The sequence below is a fragment of the Lindgomyces ingoldianus genome, assembly GCF_010093535.1.
Source record: "Lindgomyces ingoldianus strain ATCC 200398 unplaced genomic scaffold BDR25scaffold_35, whole genome shotgun sequence".
NCBI classification, from domain to species: domain Eukaryota; kingdom Fungi; phylum Ascomycota; class Dothideomycetes; order Pleosporales; family Lindgomycetaceae; genus Lindgomyces; species Lindgomyces ingoldianus.
This window is the reverse complement of record NW_022985196.1, coordinates 30833-48133: the sequence shown is the minus strand read 5'-3', so window position 1 is coordinate 48133 and position 17301 is coordinate 30833. Positions and strand designations below refer to the sequence as shown.

The 17301-nt window shown below is 41.8% G+C and overlaps 4 protein-coding genes across 4 annotated transcripts; 2 read left to right on the top strand and 2 right to left on the bottom strand.

Moving 5' to 3' along the window:
- Positions 1–504: 504 nt before the first annotated feature.
- BDR25DRAFT_191227 (uncharacterized protein) lies at positions 505–1206 on the bottom strand (the record flags this gene model as incomplete). The annotated part of the gene is made up of 2 exons (XM_033684285.1): positions 505–681; positions 733–1206. Coding segments are annotated over 2 exons (651 nt in total), but the record flags the coding sequence as incomplete, so codon positions are not given.
- Positions 1207–3105: 1899 nt separating this feature from the next.
- BDR25DRAFT_237766 (translation initiation factor eIF4e) lies at positions 3106–4067 on the top strand (the record flags this gene model as incomplete). Its single annotated transcript, XM_033685606.1, has 2 exons — positions 3106–3757; positions 3832–4067. Coding segments are annotated over 2 exons (888 nt in total), but the record flags the coding sequence as incomplete, so codon positions are not given.
- Positions 4068–4566: 499 nt separating this feature from the next.
- On the top strand, positions 4567–6602 carry BDR25DRAFT_294042 (uncharacterized protein; the record flags this gene model as incomplete). The annotated part of the gene is made up of 2 exons (XM_033688760.1): positions 4567–4819; positions 4911–6602. The coding sequence occupies exons 1-2, from the start codon at positions 4760–4762 to the stop codon at positions 6600–6602; spliced, it is 1752 nt and encodes a 583-aa protein (XP_033542871.1). The 5' UTR covers positions 4567–4759.
- Positions 6603–10735: 4133 nt separating this feature from the next.
- On the bottom strand, positions 10736–11691 carry BDR25DRAFT_78609 (glutathione S-transferase). Its single transcript, XM_033699042.1, has one exon. It carries the CDS (start codon positions 11569–11571, stop codon positions 10831–10833), a length of 741 nt encoding a protein of 246 aa, XP_033542870.1. The 5' UTR covers positions 11572–11691; the 3' UTR covers positions 10736–10830.
- Between the last annotated feature and the right edge of the window lie 5610 nt (positions 11692–17301).

Here is a 17301-nt window from a genome sequence, read left to right as displayed (position 1 = left end):
GCGGAGAATAAGGAAATGGAGCAGGTTGTGCAATTGTATGGGAAGGTGTATCATCTGTGGCAGGTTGACCAGGGGGATATGTTGCCTTTGGGGGAATCGAGGTTAATGCCGAGTTTTACGGCGGAGGGTCAGATGGAGTTTGAGGAGGTGGTTGGGGAGCGGGATGGGATGCTTGGGAGTGATTGGAGGTGAGTTGTCTACTGAAAATGCTTAGGGTTAAATGCTTATGTATTTAACGACAGCCATAAGAAGGAGATTAGGAGTTATATCGAAGAGCCTAAGATACACGCCAATGCAGATGCGACTTGGAAGAAATGAATGGGAGGCCTGGCGGACCTGGACCTTTTTTGACAGGGGGTTAATTCTGAGAAGGGAAGCAGGGTGGGTTAGACAGAGAATCTCAGCTCTTCAGAAAGGAAGGAAGAGCTATTATATCCTTTCCGCTGAAAATCCAGGTGGCAATAGCAAAAAGCGTCAACTGAATCTTCCGACTCACGTGTTCGTGTCCTGAACCTCGTGAATGCCAACTCTCTTCCTCCCACGACCCATGAGCTTTCCGAGTAGGTCCTTCTCCATAGCCTGAGTGTTAGCGTTCTCATGTTCGTCACTACCAGAATCCGTGTCTGAGGAAGCACCTTCGGCGCAAGGGTCCTTGCATTCTAATACGCCGAGTCCGAGATTCTACGTGACGTCAGCAACTGCCTTTATGGCCAGCGCAAGGGGGCCACCGACCATCTCAATGTACTGCCCCTCTTCCTCACCGTCGTCCACCTCTATCTTCTTCATCATCAATGTTCCCGCCTTCTCTGCTGCCTCCAGCTCCACGTTCGCAGCGGCGAGCTTCGGCAGGAAATGCTTCAGGTGGGCTTGTAAGTCCGATGCATTATCGTCTTTGGACAGCTTGATCGACGGTTTCTTCCCCCTATTTGCAATCAGATTGATGATGCCATCTTCATTTTCGTTGTCTGTGGCCAGCTGCGACTCCTCGTCATCACTATCGTCGTCGCTCGAGACTCCTGACGAGGTAGCCTCACTGGACTCGCTCAAATCGCTCAACTCGCTCTCGCTGTCGTTGCTCAGATCACTAGCAATGGTCGAGTCTTGGGGAATGCCCGCGGGGATCAGGGGGGATTCGTCGGAGAGCGACAGCTTAGACGCGGAGGTGCTGTCTGTCGGCTGGGAGACTTTTGCACGTGTGCGGCGGTGGTTGCAGTCTGCGACATCTCGTGCACGTTTTTTTGAGGCTGGAGCGGCTACAGCTGAGCCTGCGAGGTCATGCATCGAGGGCATTGTGATTGTAGCTCCCATTGGGCGTTGTGCCATGTCTGGGTTGTATCGGGCGAAGAGCGTGAGGCTCTGCAACAATTTATTGATCGGCAGACGGACACCAGGGGTGGCGCCGCTGGTCGTTGGTGGGGGTGTCCTGGTGCCTCTCCTTGTGTGACATGGCTGCAGTAAGCCCACCTCAACACGCAAACACCAACACCAATGAGAGAGGTGATGAAGGTGTGCGGCTGCTTCCGCGATTCACAGGTAGCCAAATGTCTGTCACAGGCGACGCGTCTCGGTGTCGCTGGCCTCAGGCGTCAACCACTCTCCGTGTCAGCTGGGGTCTTGAAACGGTGCTGTGAAACGCAAATCGGGCGGCTGCACTGCTGACTGGCCGCGCTGAGAGGGCTTAAAGCCGCCCGGGGCCTGCATCTTCACTCAACCTCACCTGCTCACCACTCCGCCCGCAGTCAGGCTTCCGTGTTTTCTTGTTGGCCTCTTGTTGGCCTCTTGTTTGGTATTGCCGTATCCTTCAAGCGTTTCTTGTTATCTCTGAACTGTATTTGAAGACGAATTGACCCGGATTCAGTTCGCGGCCAGTTGAGATCGGTTGCAGGGGTACATATGAACGGTGAACGTAACGGTGAATGTGAGTGGACTGTCTGGTACGTGTGAATGCTTGAATTGCTGCTTTTCCTCTCTCTTCCTCCATTTGATATATCGCATATTCTACCCTGTATATCTGCCCTCTCGTGTCTGTTAAGCCTGGAGGGGTTTGAAAATGTCTTTTTGCAGCGTGGGGGTGTCATTTCCGCATGTTCGTCAGGCCAACCTTGCCCACGCCCGCTTCATTCGCTACCTTCCTCTTCACCTCATGCCGCACTTGGGCGTGTCATTTCACCTCTCTGTAATCCTGCATTCACTCCTTCACTCACTTTCTTTGCTTCACTTCGGAAATGCTTCTCATTCCTTCCGCTCCACGCTTTCCCTCTTCCCTACCTCTCCATCCCTTTCTTATTCACATTGACTTTGAATAACGAAAAATACCAACCCTTTGTATTGTGCTTCGTTCTCTGGACCCTTCAAAACGCGGAGCTCTACGGTATTGAGTTCTTACTTTCTCACTCTATTCCACTTCCTCTTCCGCAGACTTCATGCATAAGCAGATTTTCTTCTTTCTGAGAACCTTTCCTACTTCTCCACAATCTCCTCTGGAATGCCACCATCGTGATGACGGTGTTTGAAGCTCACATTGGTTCCATGCTCAGAAAGTCCGACCCTCGGTACACTTTCGGCAGCTACGATACTTGTTGCAACGGCGGAGTCGACCAAAACAGCGTCTACTCTCTTCCAAGCCTAGCGCATCCTCACAATATAACTGGCTCTGATACAGCCTTGAATGAACAAGCTAGTTACGGCAATCTCTATCCACCAATCGTTGGTACGCAATTCATCTGCCCCAAGTACGACACGAGCTCCGGCGTATACGTGACCAAAGACCGCCTCTGCCAGATCTCTTCCCATATCCCGTTCGAGTCCGACGAATACGGACTTTATGGTGATCTAAAGCTCAACCAGAGCCTCTTTCATCTCACTCCCATTACCGAGCTTCCCGAAGCTGAGTTTGCCGAGTCATACACTAGCTTGTCCTGCCCAGCCTACGTCCCTAGTGATTTGTGTGGAGCCCTCGAGCTTATCGCTAGCGGAGAGCCACTTCCACCTCCTCCTACGGAGCCATTGAGCGAGAACTTTCACGCTAGTGTCAAGCATTTCCTCTCAACCATTACCGCTTTTTATCCCCCAGGCGCCGATTGTCCGGCCTCGGTTGAGGTAGTGAAAGAGACAACCCTCGACGTCACCAACGACCTCGCCGTAGCCACGAGTAAGCACATATTGGTCGCTGCCCAGAACCTGCAAGAGCTTGAGCGCGTGGCTTGCAATCTTGGTGTCACGAAGCTTGAAAACGTTCACCCTTCTGACGAGGCCGACGACAAGATGGCTGGTCGATTCCCCCTTCTCAGCACCTCAAACCTCCCCGCTGCCAGCGCAGAGGAGGCCAGAAACACCGCCTCTCCTGCCCGTGGCACCGCCATGCTGAACAGCATCTTCAAATCTGTCCGCGTCCCTGAATTCAGGTTCAAATGGCAATTCTGGGCCGAAAAAGGCCAATCTGGCTCTACCCCGGCACCAAAAGACAAGGCTAGCATTGACGAATACGCATCCCGCCCAAAGCCCCTCGGGGAAACCATCATCTCGGTCAAGGAATTCTACCAACACTTTAACAATATCCCAACTGACTCCCTCAAACTCCGCGACTCGATTCACCTCTTCCATCTCGGCGTGAAACCTCTTTGGGAAGATCCACGTAATGCGCGTGGTGGCGCTTGGTACTTCAAAGTCAAGGAGAATGCGGCGCAGATCTGGCATGAGATTTGTTTACTGGCCGTGGGAGATGTGCTTCAGGGTGCCGTGGAGACGAAACGGGAGAGTAAGTGTTATCCCCCCAAATCACCATTCACATGTACATTCACATTCAATTCACATCCGTTGACCGTTGCATAGCTTTTAACGACGATATCTGCGGTGTCAGCTACTCCGTTCGTTGGAATACTGTGCAGATTGCTGTCTGGAACCGGGATGCGGAGAACAAAGAAGGCATCGATAGGTTGTTGCAAGTCATCCTGGAAAAATTATCGGATGATATTAAGCCGAAGGGTAAAGATAGCTATTGGTACAAGGCACACAGTAGCCATAAGGACTATGTTGCGCCGGCTGAGACCCAGACTAGGGATGCTTGATGGAGTAGAGGCTGGCGAGATTGATTGTGGCGGATGTGATTGTTGGATGATGATGCTTTGCCACATGGCTCGTCCCTGTCTGCAAATGGGTTTTGCTTCATGGGGTTGGAAAGGGAATTTGGATTGGATGGTGAGTGCGAAATGGCTGTTAGGGGATACTGCTAGCCTACATTCGACTGACGGTAAATGTATCTGATTACTACATGTTCTCACTTCATGTAAGGAATATGAGTAAGGTAAAGTCTACCTGTTAATCCTCTGGCTTGAATTAAGGAAATCGAAAATAAAAATGTAAATATATATCTGTCCTGAATTACCCCCCGATATATTCTGCATTCGGTGATGAAATGGAGTAGTAGAGTTAAGTAAAGTTGCACAGCATGGTTCTCCTGCATTGGGTTGTGATTGGGGGATCTAGCGATCGGCCTTGGCAGAAACAACCTGCCTGATCCTTCGTTGCAACTCCTGGACTCTTCGTGCTCAAGTTCCCCATCTGTTCGTTCTCCAACATCACACGTGTCTCCTTGCTGGCGGAGACACTAACGCAGCAATTCTGAGATCATCTCAACTCCAACTCTTTGGGCTATTCCGCTGCTTGGCTGTGTTCAACCCGAGTTCAGAAACGAGGTTGGATCTGACAGCGATGTAAACTGCGATGATTCAAGAGCGACATACGAGACGTTATTGAGGAGATGGTGTATCGTGGGAAGCCTTCAAAGTCATGTGGCGAATGTAGGAAGAGGAGAACTAAGGTGAGAAGAAAGGTTCCTTGTACAATTCACAATCTAGACTTCTCCCGTCGTCTGCAGATGTCCGAACTCAAGGCTTACTATGCCCTTCTAGTGCGACCAATCTGCACCTGCTTGTGGGCAGTGTGTCAAGGCCAAAAGGGTATGCCCCGGTTACCGGAATACCGTTGATCTTATGTTCTTCGACGAAAGCTGCAATGTCACCAAGAAACATAGATCTAGAACTCCCACTTGTAAGGACTCGGTATTAGGAAATCTCTTTCATGCCGAGAATTACAATTCTGTAGCTCAACATAGAACTGCGGTTCGCCTTACGGACGTTGTTTTCTACCAACCACTTAATGAGCTGGGGGTCAATTTCTTTATGTCGAACTATGTTGGAACAGATGCGATGCAGTCACAATTTGACTATCTACCGGAATTTTATCTCCGCAACGGCTATTCCTATCCCCATATTCGGGACAGTATCAGAGCTGTTGGCTTGGCTGGGTATGCGAGGCTCATGCGTCAACCAGGCTTGGATCAACCCGCCGCCCAAAAATATGTTGCCGCTATTCGAGAGGTGAATCTTGCTTTATCAAGGCCGGACACTGCAGGAAACGATGCCACCCTTTTGTCTGTGATGTTGTTGGGTATGTACGAGGTGCTGATCCGCCCACGAGAACAAGGACTCGAAAATCTTACCAAACATCTGAATGGTGCCATATCCATCGCCAACCTAGGCGACAAACAGCGATGGAAAACAGACCTGAGGGGAAGGCTATTGGGGACACTGAACCAAAATGTCATCATGAACTGCTGGATTCAAAACCTCGCCGTACCAGCCGATTTCTTGCGCCTTAAGGACCAGATGCGCGAAATGTCAGATCAGCATCCTGACCCACATTCCAATTTTCTCGATTTAATCTTGGAGCTCCTCAACTTTCGGTATTTCCTGGAGAATAGGATTTTCGAGTCTCCAGCTGCAACGATTGCTGAGGCTATCGTTTTGGACAACAAGCTGCTGAACTTCGTGGAGAACATGCCAGAAAATGGACGCTTCAGGGTAATCCTAAGTTCCGGTGAAGACGACCTGGTATTTAAAGGATACTACCACGCGTACGCTCGAAACTTCACAGCACACCTCTGGAACAACGTTCGGTCATCCCGTATTAGGCTCCACAATGTAGTCCTTGTTCAGTGTCGTCTCCTGCAGAATTCGGCTTCGCAAGTTGATATTAGCTCGCTTGATGCTTGCGTAAAGGTTTCAGAGGCTGTGATCAAGCAAGTAGCAAGAGAGATTTGCGCAACTGTGCCGCAATTAGCAGGATACATGGTCCAGCTTCAATCTTACAAGCTACCCCAATTTTGTCAGCACTACTCCAAAGAAGAAGATGGCAAGGGTTTGACCAACGCCCTCTACAACAACAGAGTAACATCAACTTCCGTCCCTCCTGGCAATCACTTTGCGGTTAAATCAACGCCTCTTCCCTCTGTTCATGAGCCTCCGGCTGATCGTTTACCACAAGCTGTTCCTTCCCTCCCGATTCCGAAGCCACAGAGCTTGTACCACATTCTTTATCAACTCCATGCACTCTCGTCGATTGATTTTCTACCACCGGACATGCTGGCCTGGATAAACGGGCGCATTGCGTGGGTAGAAGGGATCGCGACTCCAGATAACCTGGCGCTGCTTAAAACGATGCTGAAAAGCAGATTTACTGAATCTGAGGTTCGGGGTCAGATTAGGGCAGAGCAAACATCGCACTTTGAAGTCTTGTGGCTGGGGGGGATATCACCGGAATAAGAAGATACTCTCAGGCTTAGCTAGAAGGTTTTAATCGGGATGATATTGCAATGTGGAGTGTCGACCGAGGCAGTTGCTTACCTGCGGGTTCTTCCGCTGCTGGTAGCCCCGTCGCGGGTAAGATACTCTATGGACTACCTCTCACCGCTCTGGGAGTATAGGCCCACTGGCTCGGGCCGACGATAGGATTCAAACACTTTAAAGAGGGCCGTATTGCTTATGCTAACTCCTGGTGAGTCTTCGTGAGGTTCATCTCACTCCAAAGATTTCCTGCAACGCCAAGTCCAAGCGGTTGAAAGATTCTGGTCATTACTCCGGCCCTAGTGCTAAATTAAAGAATGTAAAGCTAATTGGGTCGTCGTTGGGCAGTCGGAATTTATCACGTATCCCATCTAGGAGAAGACTTTCCACGATAAAAGATGATAGGAAAAACCAGAACACAAACGGCCCTAAGAACCCTCATTGGAGGCCCAATTCCGTCTCCGGTCGAAGACACAAATCTGTAGAAGAGTGTACGGATCCCAATTGCTCAAAGTGCGGAACACTTGCTCGCGGACGTTTAGAATCAGTAAATTCTGGATATGTCACACCTTATCTCCCCCCAGACGAACGACAATTGCAAGGCGCAAAATACCTCCCATCTGATCAGCTTTCTCAACCATCAGGCCCTTCGCCGTGCCCTCCGCCCTTCTCTCTGCAGCAGTCGGGAGCTTACCACCCTTGGCTAGCTAGGTATTATGGAAGGCTAACTTAATTACCCTCTAGCCTGCGTGAGCGCATCGACACCATTACCCGACCAACCAAACAAAATCGTCCACCAAGCTATACTTCACCGAGCTACAGTATGCCATTCTACGCATTTGGCCCTCAGCTAACTACAACAACCCATTTGAATATACCGTCCCCTTTGCCCCCGTATCACACTTTGGCTCCTAATTCCATGGGACCCCTTCGGGGCATGACCTTAGCCCTTTCTCCTACTGCCTAGCGTGTTCCTAGACCATCGGCACCAAATCCAAATCATGTAACGATATCACCCGAGAGTCTCCCATATCAAGGTCAGTGGTCCTTTCCCATGAGAAAGACTGCAGATCTGGTTCGGAAAGCTCTGGCTACACATCAACAAACGAACAGAGTGAGGGCCCGCCTCTTTCTTTTTCAAGATCGAAGATTTCTACAAAGCGCTGGCCCAGTCTTGATTCTAGACGTCCAAGAGAGCGGCCCTCTCCCATCCCTCGCGTAAGTATAGTTCAAACTTGGCACACACTGATGTCTATATTGAACGGACAATGATCTAACTTGCTCAGACGCAATCATACGTGACAACGGGACAGAATCAAGTCGTCGTCGAATTTTCTCGGACTAGGCGCGTCAGAGTTACTAGAGTTACCCCGAATATGGGGTAAAGTGGTGGGATCAATAGTTAGCAGGAAGGGGTCAGCTAAAGCGATCACGATCCAATGATTATGACGTGGAAGCCCCAACTTCCCTGGAAGGCTCCGCACCTATTCAACGGGAATTAGTTGTGCGAAGCAGGTCCAAATCCAGCGCGCTCTCTCTAAAATCTGGCACCATTTATCAGGAAGACAAGGGCCATCGCCGACGGGTGCGACGAGAGAGTGAGGCAGCAAAAGTGAACCTTGGCCAGGAGTCCCCAAAAATCCGTCTCAGGAAAGAGCCAGTTGCGGAGATTAACCACGTCAGAAAGGAAGTCGAAGGAAGGCGAACGAAATCAGTTGCAAGTAAGCCAAGTATATCCGTAAAATCTCCATCTTTAGCACCTCTCCGTCGGCCACCCTCACGAAGCATATCCCGAGCAGATCGCGGACTAGCGATATTTGAGATCGCGGTCGAATCTTCGAAGCCTCCTGCTCACCCGCAGTATCAGTTATCGTGGATTGAAAGTGAACTAGCACATGTTAGCTGCGATGGCCTGTTTAGTAACATGTCTGACGGGCCTAATAGCGATATCGAATCGCTAAAGGTTATTCCTATGACGGAATTTGAAATTGGGGGTGGAATTGATAAGCCTATTGCACAAATTAGACGCAAGAGAGGAAACAAGAACACCAAGAGAATTCTCGCAGAATTCTTTTGCTTCAAATCCAAACCCCTCCGCTGAGGACATTCAGACCCTTGTGAGAACAACCGACCTAGAATCGAAACGGATCAGAAACTGGTTCTCTAACGCTCGAGCTCGAGGCATGGATGTGTATGCTCAGAATGTTGCAAAGTTAACAAGCGATAGTGAAAGCGAAGAAGGAGTGGGAACAGCAGCCGCCAATGCAGAGAGTGACGAAAATTCCCGAAGCAACTACGAAGACCTGGGGACGTTGCTTGAAACACATGTTCCTACAATTAAGAACACCCTGTTTCAAAACCTCCTAAGCCACGCAATATCCGGAGCTACAAGTGCTTTTGCAAATTCCCAATCCTCTGGAACATTGTCTGCACTGCCAGGAAGCCGAGAAAGTACGTCTTCGTCGTCATCGCGAGGATTAAATCAATCTCAAAGTCAAAAGAGGGCTTGAGATGGGGGCGAGATCCTGGGGATGGGGGGGATGATTCTGACGACGGAGAAGACGATCGTCCACGGAAAAAGATTGAGGGAGGCCCCGCGAATCGCCTCCCACAGCGGTGATTGAAATGTCCATTCTACCAACGACAACTAGAGAAACATTCACGTGCGGCGTGTAGAGGAGAAGTATTTGCTGGTATGGGGAAATTGACGTGAGTTAATAACCTCAATCATCCTCTGTTAGCCCAACTAACGCGAGATAGTGATCAAATTAAAAGAGTCCATACTCAGCCTCTTCGATGTTCTCGGTGTTGGAAGGAAATGAGATCTGATGATGCATACGCTTCGCACCTCTAACAAGAGACCATTTGCAAGAAACGGGCTGAACCAGCGGACGATCGCATTTTACCCTAGATGTTGAAGCGCCTGGACTTCAAGAAGTCGCCATTTGCTCAAGCTCCAAGTACAGAAGAAAAGTGGAGCATTCTTTACTCAATGCTATTTCCAAATGAGAGGGACATATCTTTGCCCTGTAAGCTTACCGCCGCTGCTTCGCTTTGCCCCACTTATTGTTGGTTAATTGAACAATAGAGGACCAGCATGGTATCAACCCACGATTGGAAAGAGTTCTGTGCGAAGCGCTCGAAGAGGAATTGATTAGAGAACTTACACCCGCGCTACAACCTATCCTTCGGAGGATTAAAGAATGCATACCGGCCATCATTGAAAGCTGTAGACAACAGTTGGCGCAAACGTCGTCTGATACGGACACGATATATACGCCTTATGGCAGCCTTTCTATGGTGGGAAGTAGGGACGGGGAGCCAAAAGACACGCAAAAATTCTCCGAGTCGGGGTACAGCCCAATGCTCTGAGGAAAGGGTTGGAATGATTGATATAACCGAGGACTTTGATGTAAAACCCTCGTCACACAACCTCAACCCGGCGGTTCTTCGGTTTCTGGATCCAACGCTAACTCCCCGCAATCCTGTCACGGTTCCTCGCCGGGGATCAGCCTAGAATTTAGCGTGACAACTGTGGACGAGGCAGAGTTTCCCAGGTCGGGTGGAAGTGATGATTGCGAAGACCTTTTTACACGAGACTTGGAGCTCTCATACCCCGTCCCTGGAAGCTCTTCTGGAAGCGGCATCGATACCGCCACATCATACGATGATCGAAGGGTGGGTGCACGAGGACGCGCGATTTTAGGAAGTCACCTTTGAGAACAGCCATAGCAAGACCTGTCACAGGAACAAAACCCACCACTACAATACAACAACGACCAAGGGGTTGTCGGCGGGATATTTCCGCAGGACCTATCTCTAGATGGTAGCTGGGATTAGATTACTGCGCAGGGCCAGAACTCGCATGCCGGTGGTAAGCTTCTCCCATCAGGGCATGAGTGGGGTTGCATGTTGGAATATTTCGACTTGGATAAATTCTTCAATGACTGATAATCTTCACCATATATCGTCGACAAGACGCAATCATTGTTGTCCGTCAAAATCTTGTTTATACTAACAACGTTTCGGAGCTGAGGTGGAAATTGAAGTTGTTGTAGGCCAAAGTTTCGAACAGATATTCGCTCCGTTGAGTTTCCAGTCTCTTACACTTTGGGTCTCCCCCAGCAATACGTACCACCGTTACATCTTTTCATATTCTTTTCTATCTGATTAACTCGCCAATTGGCAACCGTACGAACCAAACGACTCACTTCACCTGCTCCGCTATTTTCGCTTGTTCCGCCGCCTTTACGAATCCCTCAAACAAAGCAGGCGGTTTAGCGCTAATCAATTCCTCAACATTCAAATCCGGATCCCCCTTCTTCATCGCAGCTCGATATGCCGGCCTCGCAGTGCATCTCTTCAACCACTCCAAAATTCCAGGATAGTCTGACAAATCGATTGGCTCAAACTTGCGCATCGTCGTCAAACAGAAGACACTCATAACATCAGCAGCTGTGAACTGGTCTCCGGCCAGCCAAGTGTTCTTTGCCGTCTGATCGTCCAAGAGCTTGAGTGCGGTATGCAAACGCTGATCCGTACTGATGAATCGTGGATCCTCTAGACTCTGCGCCATAAATCGCGCCGTCATTCGGCGACCAATGGTGGGCTGGAGGTTGCCGTTTGCGAAATGGAACCAATACAGATAGTTCGCGTAATCTGGATGGGATGGGGTAAGCGCAAGGCGACCGTTGCCATGCTTGTGGATGATGTATTCTGCAATTGCTCCTGATTCAGCGAGGACGAGAGGATTTTCAGGGTTGAATGTCGCGTCTTCAATAACGGGCGATGCGCCCATCGGATGCTGGGTTTTGAGTTCTGGTGGTGAGAAGAGAGGACTGCGCTGGTAAAGTTTAAGCTCGTACGGCACGCCGAGTTCTTCAAGGAGCCAGGGAATGCGCTCGCCTTGGCCAACTTGTAGATGGTGAACTGTTAGGCCTGGCATCATGGAAGGAATGCAACAAGAGAGTTTCCGGGTGTGGTGGTCAAATTGCGAGGTCCGCTTGTTTTGTATCCGTCATCGGGGTTGGATCTCCCCGTTGCCGGCGGCATAGCCCTCCGAGTCCCGTTGTTAGTTTGACGATTCAAGTGTGAGATGACACAAATAACGTTACGGGATGCGGCGTAGGTGTCTGGTGTCGGCCGAACTTCAAGACAATGACTAATGTACATACGGAGTTCCACTCGTGGGACCTAGGCATCAACATCAACGTTAAAACTGCAAGTGTGCATGCCCCTCTGAACACTTTGGTCTTGAATGCGGTCGGTTATTTTCAAGCCTCCAAAAATTAAGCAGGCAAATGCCTTTTTTAAGTTGTACCAAACGGAAGACAGAGTATGTGCAATTAATAAGGAGTTGGTGTTGATTAACGACTGGTGATGGGCGAAGGGACAAGATTATTCACCTGCGGTACCGAGAATCTCTATCTAAGATGTTAGATATAGCTTTCTTGTGGTATTAAGAGGTAGTTAGCATTCTATATAGAAAGACAACATGGTTATGGTGTTGCTGGGAGAGCCACATAGTGTCCAAAACACCCAGCGCTTCCAACCGTACGTACTAGGACTCAGAAAAGTGAATAGTTACGGTCACGTGAGCCGTACAAATGTAAGAGGATTGTCAATTGTAACGTACAACTAGGAGAGGTCCCCTTAGAGTCTGTAATACGTCTTAGAAAGTTAATTTTTCCTAGTAATATAGAACCTAATTAGACATCTATAGGCAAGCGTTAGAAGGGCTTTTAAGGGGGCGTTTTTAAGTAACAATAGGTGAAAACTCTGTTGTGTGCTACAAGCAAAGACGTGTTAAAGGGGGGGGGGAGGCTAGAGTATTAAATCTTATGTAAATAACGTTAGTTAACTTTTTTACCTTTCATATTATTTTTTAGTTATAATTTGCTATTTTCTTACTTATTATAAGCTAATTATCTTAATTCCTTTAGCATAGCAGGCGTATAGCCTTATCCTAAGCTAGCTTCTTTTAATAAGCTAAAGTAGCTTATTATGCTAGCTTTTATTATTTTATTTACTTAAAGACCTTATTATCCTCTTTATTTATTAGCTTTTATAATAAAACGCTAGTAGTTAAATTTATAAAAAAGTTTCTAGCTAATAATTATTTTAATAATAGTATAAACTTTTTTATTAAGTAAAATAACTTTTAGCTAACAAATAAAAAGCTTTTACTAAAAAGGCTTAGTTACTAACGTACTTCACAGGCAAGTTGCTTACACACCTAAGTTGCTTACTTTTACTAAGACCTTACTACACTACTTTTTTTACACTAATGCATTTCTAATAACACTACTTAGACATGTTAAAAAAAATTAAATATAGCTTATACTTTAAGCTTTTAAATAAAATATAATACTTTTTAAGTAATATGCTATAGCTATTTATAAAGTTTTTTAAAAAATAATAAGTAACTAACATGCTAAATAACTTTTTTAAGTTAATTATATAGCTAAATTATAAAAGCTAGATAATAATAAAGAGAAAGTAATTATTTAGCATATACTTAAGCTAGATGTGTAAGGATTTCCCTTTTAGCTAGTAGCTATAGCTAATATAGCTAATTTTTTACATACTAAGCATAATATAAGCTATATTAGTATAAACTAGCTTAATATATTTATTAAGCGCTACTTAGAGCTTAAAGTAAAGTTTAAGTATAACTAAGTATAACTATAAAAGAGCTTTTTATAAAAATTTTATAATAATTTAAAGCTAGTTTAACTTTATAAAAAATACTAAAGCTAAGTATAGCACATAAAATAATAACATATATAACTTTAATAAAATAAAGTTTATAATAGGCTAGATATTTACTAGAGTAGTTATTATAAGTTTAAAAAGATAAAGATAGCTAAAAGTAGATAACAGCTATTTAAGGCATTAATACTAAAAAGTAAGCTATTCTACTTTTTATTATTTTTTAAAGTAGTAATTACTTTTTAAACTAGTATAAAAAGGAAAATCTACTTTAAAATTAAGTTATTATAGTCTTTAAATATAGCTAGACTACTAATTAGCTTAGTCTAGACTAGTTAAAGCACTTTAACACGCATATAAAGAAGTGTACTATTAGTAGCTACTGTCTACTAGTTATTAATAGCTATAAAAGCTATAACTTACATTATTTTTAGTAATACTATAAAAATAATAAGATTATTACTATTTATATACTTTTTTACTTGTTACACTTTTTATAGCTACTTAATATAAGTTATTTTACTTTTTTAAAAAAAGTGTATAGACGCTAAGCTAAAAACTTTATACATAACTAAATTACTTATATTATAAAAATAAAGTTCTTACTGTGCTTTAAAGTAGCTTATAATGCTATAATTACTTTTAGTAATATTTAAAAAAAGGTTTAAAGCGCTATATTAGTTTTTTTTAACTTATAATAACGTACTTTACAGGCGAGTTACTTACACACCTAAGTTACTTACTTTTGCTAAGACCCTACTAAACTACTTTTTTTACACTAATGCATTTCTAATAACACTACTTAAACATACTAAAAGAATATTAAATATAGCTTATGCTCTAAGCTTTTAAATAAGACATAAAACTCTTAAAGAAATATACTATAGCTATGTATAAAGTTTTTTAAAAGATAATAAATAACTATAGCACTAGATAACTTTTATAAGCTAATTCTATAGCTAACTTATAAAAGCTAGGTAATAAAAAAAAGTAAGTAATTATTAAAACTATACTTAAGCTATATGCGTAAAGATTTTTCTTTTAGATAGCATTTATAGCTAATATAGCTAATTCTTTACATGCTAAGCATAATCTAGGCTATATTAGCATAAACTAGCCTAGTATATTTAAGAAGTGTTATTTAAACTTTAAAGTAACATTTAAGCATAGTATAACTATAAAAAAGCTTTTTATAAGAGTTCTAAAGTAATTTAGAGTAGGTTTAGCCTTATAGAGAATATTAAAGCTAAGTATAGCATCTAAGATAATAACATATATAACTTTAGTAAAATAAGCTTTATTATAAGCTAAATATCTATTAACTATACTTATACTTAAAACTTTACTTTAAGCTTTAAATAACACTTTATAAACACACTAAGCTAGTTTATGCTAATATAGCCTAGATTATGCTTAGCGTGTAAAGAATTAGCTATATTAGCTATAAATGCTATTTAAGAGGAAAATTCTTACGCATATAGCTTAAGTATAGTTTTAATAATTACCTGCTTCTTTTTATTACCTAGCCTTTATAAGTTAGCTATAAAATTAGCTTATAAAGGTTGTCTAGTGCTATAGTTATTTATTATCTTTTAAGAGACTTTATACATAGCTATAGTATGTTTCTTTAAAAGTTTTATATTTTATTTAAAAGCTTAAAGTATAAGCTATATCTAACATTCTTTTAGCACATCTAAGTAGTGTTGTTAGGAATGCATTAGTATAAGAAAAGTAGTTTAGTAAGGTCTTAGTAAAAGTAAGCAACTTAGGTGTGTAAGCAACTCGCCTGTGAAAGGTGTGTAAGCAACTCGCCTGTGAAGTACGTTAAGTTATAATAAACTTTAATATAAAGTTATGCACTTTATTACTACTACTACTTATATATAATAAGCTTTAGTAGTTATAAACTTTAAGTAGTACTTTAAAACTTAAGTTATAATTAATGCTTATAAAAATAAAAATTTAAAAGTATATAACGTACCTAACAGGTTGGCCGGCCACACAGGTTAGCCAGCTACTTTTGCTAAGCCCTTACTAAAACTACTCTATTCTAGCGCAAAACAGCCTACTTTAGCCCTATATAAAGTAATATAACATAAGATATTATTTAGAGTCTACTTTTACTACTTACTTATATATATGTAAGTTATGCCTAGTTTAATTACACTACTTATATTACTTTTAACTTAGCTTACCTTTTTTAGCGCGCACTTATGTCTTTAGCTTTTTTTTATTACTACGCGCTTTAAACTCTTGTAAAGTAGTTAAACAAGCTTTATTTTTAATTATTAAAGTTTTTTTTACTTAAATTTACTTTTTTTTATGTAATCTATATTACATAGTAGCTTTATTTACTACTTAAAGCTTTATAATCTTCTTTTACACTAACACTAGCTTATACATAATAATTACTGCCTCTTTTAAAACCTTTTTAAAAGCCTTTACTATAAATATTAGTAAGCTATTTATATACTTCTAAATTTTTACTTTTATAAATGTTAATTATAACTTAAATTTAAAAGTATTACTTAAGGTTTATAACTACTAAAGCTTATTATTAATAAGTAGTAGTAGTAATAAAGTATATAACTAAATATTAAAAGCTATTTTAACTTATTTTAAGTTAAATAAAACTAAACTAGCGCTTTAAAACTCTTTTAAATATTACTAAAAGTAATTACTATATTATAGGTGTGTATAAAGCATAGTAAAAACTTAAGTTTTATAATATAAGTAATCTAGTTATATATAAAATCTTTAGCTTAGCGCTTATACACTTTCTTTAAAAAAGTAAAATAACTTATATTAAAAGGCTATAAAAAGTGTAATAAGGGTAAAAGTATATAAATAGTAATAATTTTATTTTTCTTATAGTACTACTAAAAGTTAAGTAAGTTATAGCTTTTATAGCTATTAATAATAAAAAGCTAATAAGCGCTTATAACTTTTTTTTATATGCTTATTAAAGTGCTTTAACTACTATAGCCTAAGCTTATTTATTATCTAGCTATTTTTAAAGACTATAATAACTTAGTTTTAAAGTAGATTTTTTTTATACTAAGTAAAAAAGTAATAGCAGCTTTTAAAAATAATAAAAAGTAAAATAGCTTACTTTATTATATTAATGCTTTAAATAACTATTATCTGCTTTTTATTACTTTACTATATTACTTTTAGCTATTTTTATCTTTTTAAAGCTATAATAACTACTTTAGTTAATATTTAGCCTATTATAAAGCTTAACTTATTAAAGTTATACATGTTTTTATTTTAAATACTATACTTAGCTTTTATGTTAGCTACTAAGTAAAACTAGCTTTAGATAACTTTTAAATTTTTATAAAGTGCTTTTTTATAATTATATTTATAATTAAACTTTATTATAAACTTAAAGTAGTGCTTAACTTATATACTAAGCTAGTTTAAGCTAACCTAGCCTAGATTATACTTTATATATAAGAAATTAGCTATATTAGCTATAGCTATAAGCTTAAAAAGAAATTTATGTATAATAAGCTTAAGTATATACTTAATAACTACTTTTTTTTTAAGCTTAGTTAAATTTTTTAATTTAAGCTAGTATTTTACTTATAAAGGCTATCTAGCGCGTTAATTACTTAGTGTTATATAAAAGACATTATAAATAGCTATAGTGTGTTATAAAAAAAGTTTTAAGTTTTATTTAAAAGCTTAAAAAGTAAGCAATATCTAATATTCTTTAAAAAATTTAATCTAGTGTTGTTGTTAAAGTATTATGTAGATAGGTAGAGTTTAGTAGAGGCTTAGCAAAAGTAGCTAGCTAACCTGTGTAGCTGGCTAACCTGTTAGGTACGTTAAATAGTTTACTAACTTTTATAGTTAAAGTACTTAAAAAAGTTTTTAAAAAAGTAGTAATAATTATATATAAGCTAGTATTAGTATAATAAGAAATTACTAAGCTTTAAGTAGCTAATAAAGCTACTATATA